Source organism: Buceros rhinoceros, unplaced genomic scaffold (assembly GCF_000710305.1).
Source record: "Buceros rhinoceros silvestris isolate BGI_N320 unplaced genomic scaffold, ASM71030v1 scaffold37445, whole genome shotgun sequence".
In the NCBI taxonomy this organism is placed as follows: domain Eukaryota; kingdom Metazoa; phylum Chordata; class Aves; order Bucerotiformes; family Bucerotidae; genus Buceros; species Buceros rhinoceros.
Window position 1 is genome coordinate 1,433 of NW_010414018.1, and position 1,134 is coordinate 2,566.

The following is a 1,134-nucleotide window of genomic DNA, read 5'->3' on the forward strand; positions in this document are numbered from 1 at the left end:
CCTGCTGCGTGTTGGTGGGTGATCATCTCGATGACCACGGTTGGTTATGGTGACATGTGTCCCATCCCCGTTCCAGGAAGGATTCTTGGAGGAATTTGTGTGGTTAGTGGCATCGTGTTATTAGCCTTGCCGATCACTTTCATTTATCACAGCTTTGTGCAATGTTACCATGAGCTCAAGTTCCGATCCGCTAGGTACAGTAGAAGCCTCTCTGCTGAATTCTTAAATTGACCAAACTTGCATTCTGAGGTAGTCACTTGCTAAGCTTTGTCTTAGAAGAGAACGGTGGAAGGTCCCTTCGCGTGTCCTCCTTGACTGGATGGTCCTATGGAACAACATTCTCGCCAGCCTGGGGAAAGCCCGTCACCATTCAGACAGGAGGATGGCCATCTGCCTTGGGCACCTTGAGGGACAGGGAGTGATGCTTCAAATTTGAGAGAACAAAATTAACAAGAGATGATTCAGAAGTCCTCAACCAGACCAGTCTGGTCTTCAGTTTGCCTTTCCACACAAAAGCAGAACAAAAAATGGGCTTAACACTGAGCTCGGTCATTCCCATAGTTAAATCCTGTACCATTCTAAGCAAGGTGTAGCAGAAGCTTTTCAAAGATTTCAGTATCTAAGTGCTCCATAGAGGCACTGGTAACTTCTTGCCTGAAGTATCTCCACCTTAACTCAGATAACCAAATTAGATCCTGAAGGAGAATCACTGTTCCTTTTGAGCTTCACAGCAGAGTAGAGCTGGTTCTGTAACTCAGGAGAGGTGAAGAACATAGGTCAGCAGGCAGTAAATCTGATCTTTGGTGAAGCACACAAATCTTCTGAAGCCAGTGGCATTGTTCCGAATTTGGTAATTCCAAGAAGTGCACCTCCAAACGTTGTAGCCAGCGCTTCCTTAGCCAGAATTAATTTCTTCTCTGGAACCCAGTCGTTAGTAGAAGGAAGTGTTGTACTTTATAAAGATCAGCATAAAAAAATCAGGCATTGATAAGTATATTTTCTGGTGGCTTAGTGGGGGAGCTCCAAATTACATGTATATTCAGTTCAACTCCATCCACTGGAAGTTACATACTCATAAGCAGAGATTCCCCCCCCCCTTACTTTAAAAAAAAAATAAAAAGAAAAGAAACTTAC

The 1,134-nt window shown here is 44.0% G+C and overlaps 1 protein-coding gene across 1 annotated transcript in view; it reads left to right on the top strand.

Annotated features, from left to right (window-relative positions):
* KCNG3 (potassium voltage-gated channel, subfamily G, member 3) overlaps window positions 1-231 on the top strand; it is a gene marked incomplete at its 5' end in the record, with an annotated part of 730 nt that extends 499 nt beyond the window's left edge. Inside the window, one exon of the mRNA XM_010136958.1 lies at window positions 1-231. Coding sequence (XP_010135260.1) covers window positions 1-231 — 231 coding nt within the window.
* Window positions 232-1,134: the final 903 nt, after the last annotated feature.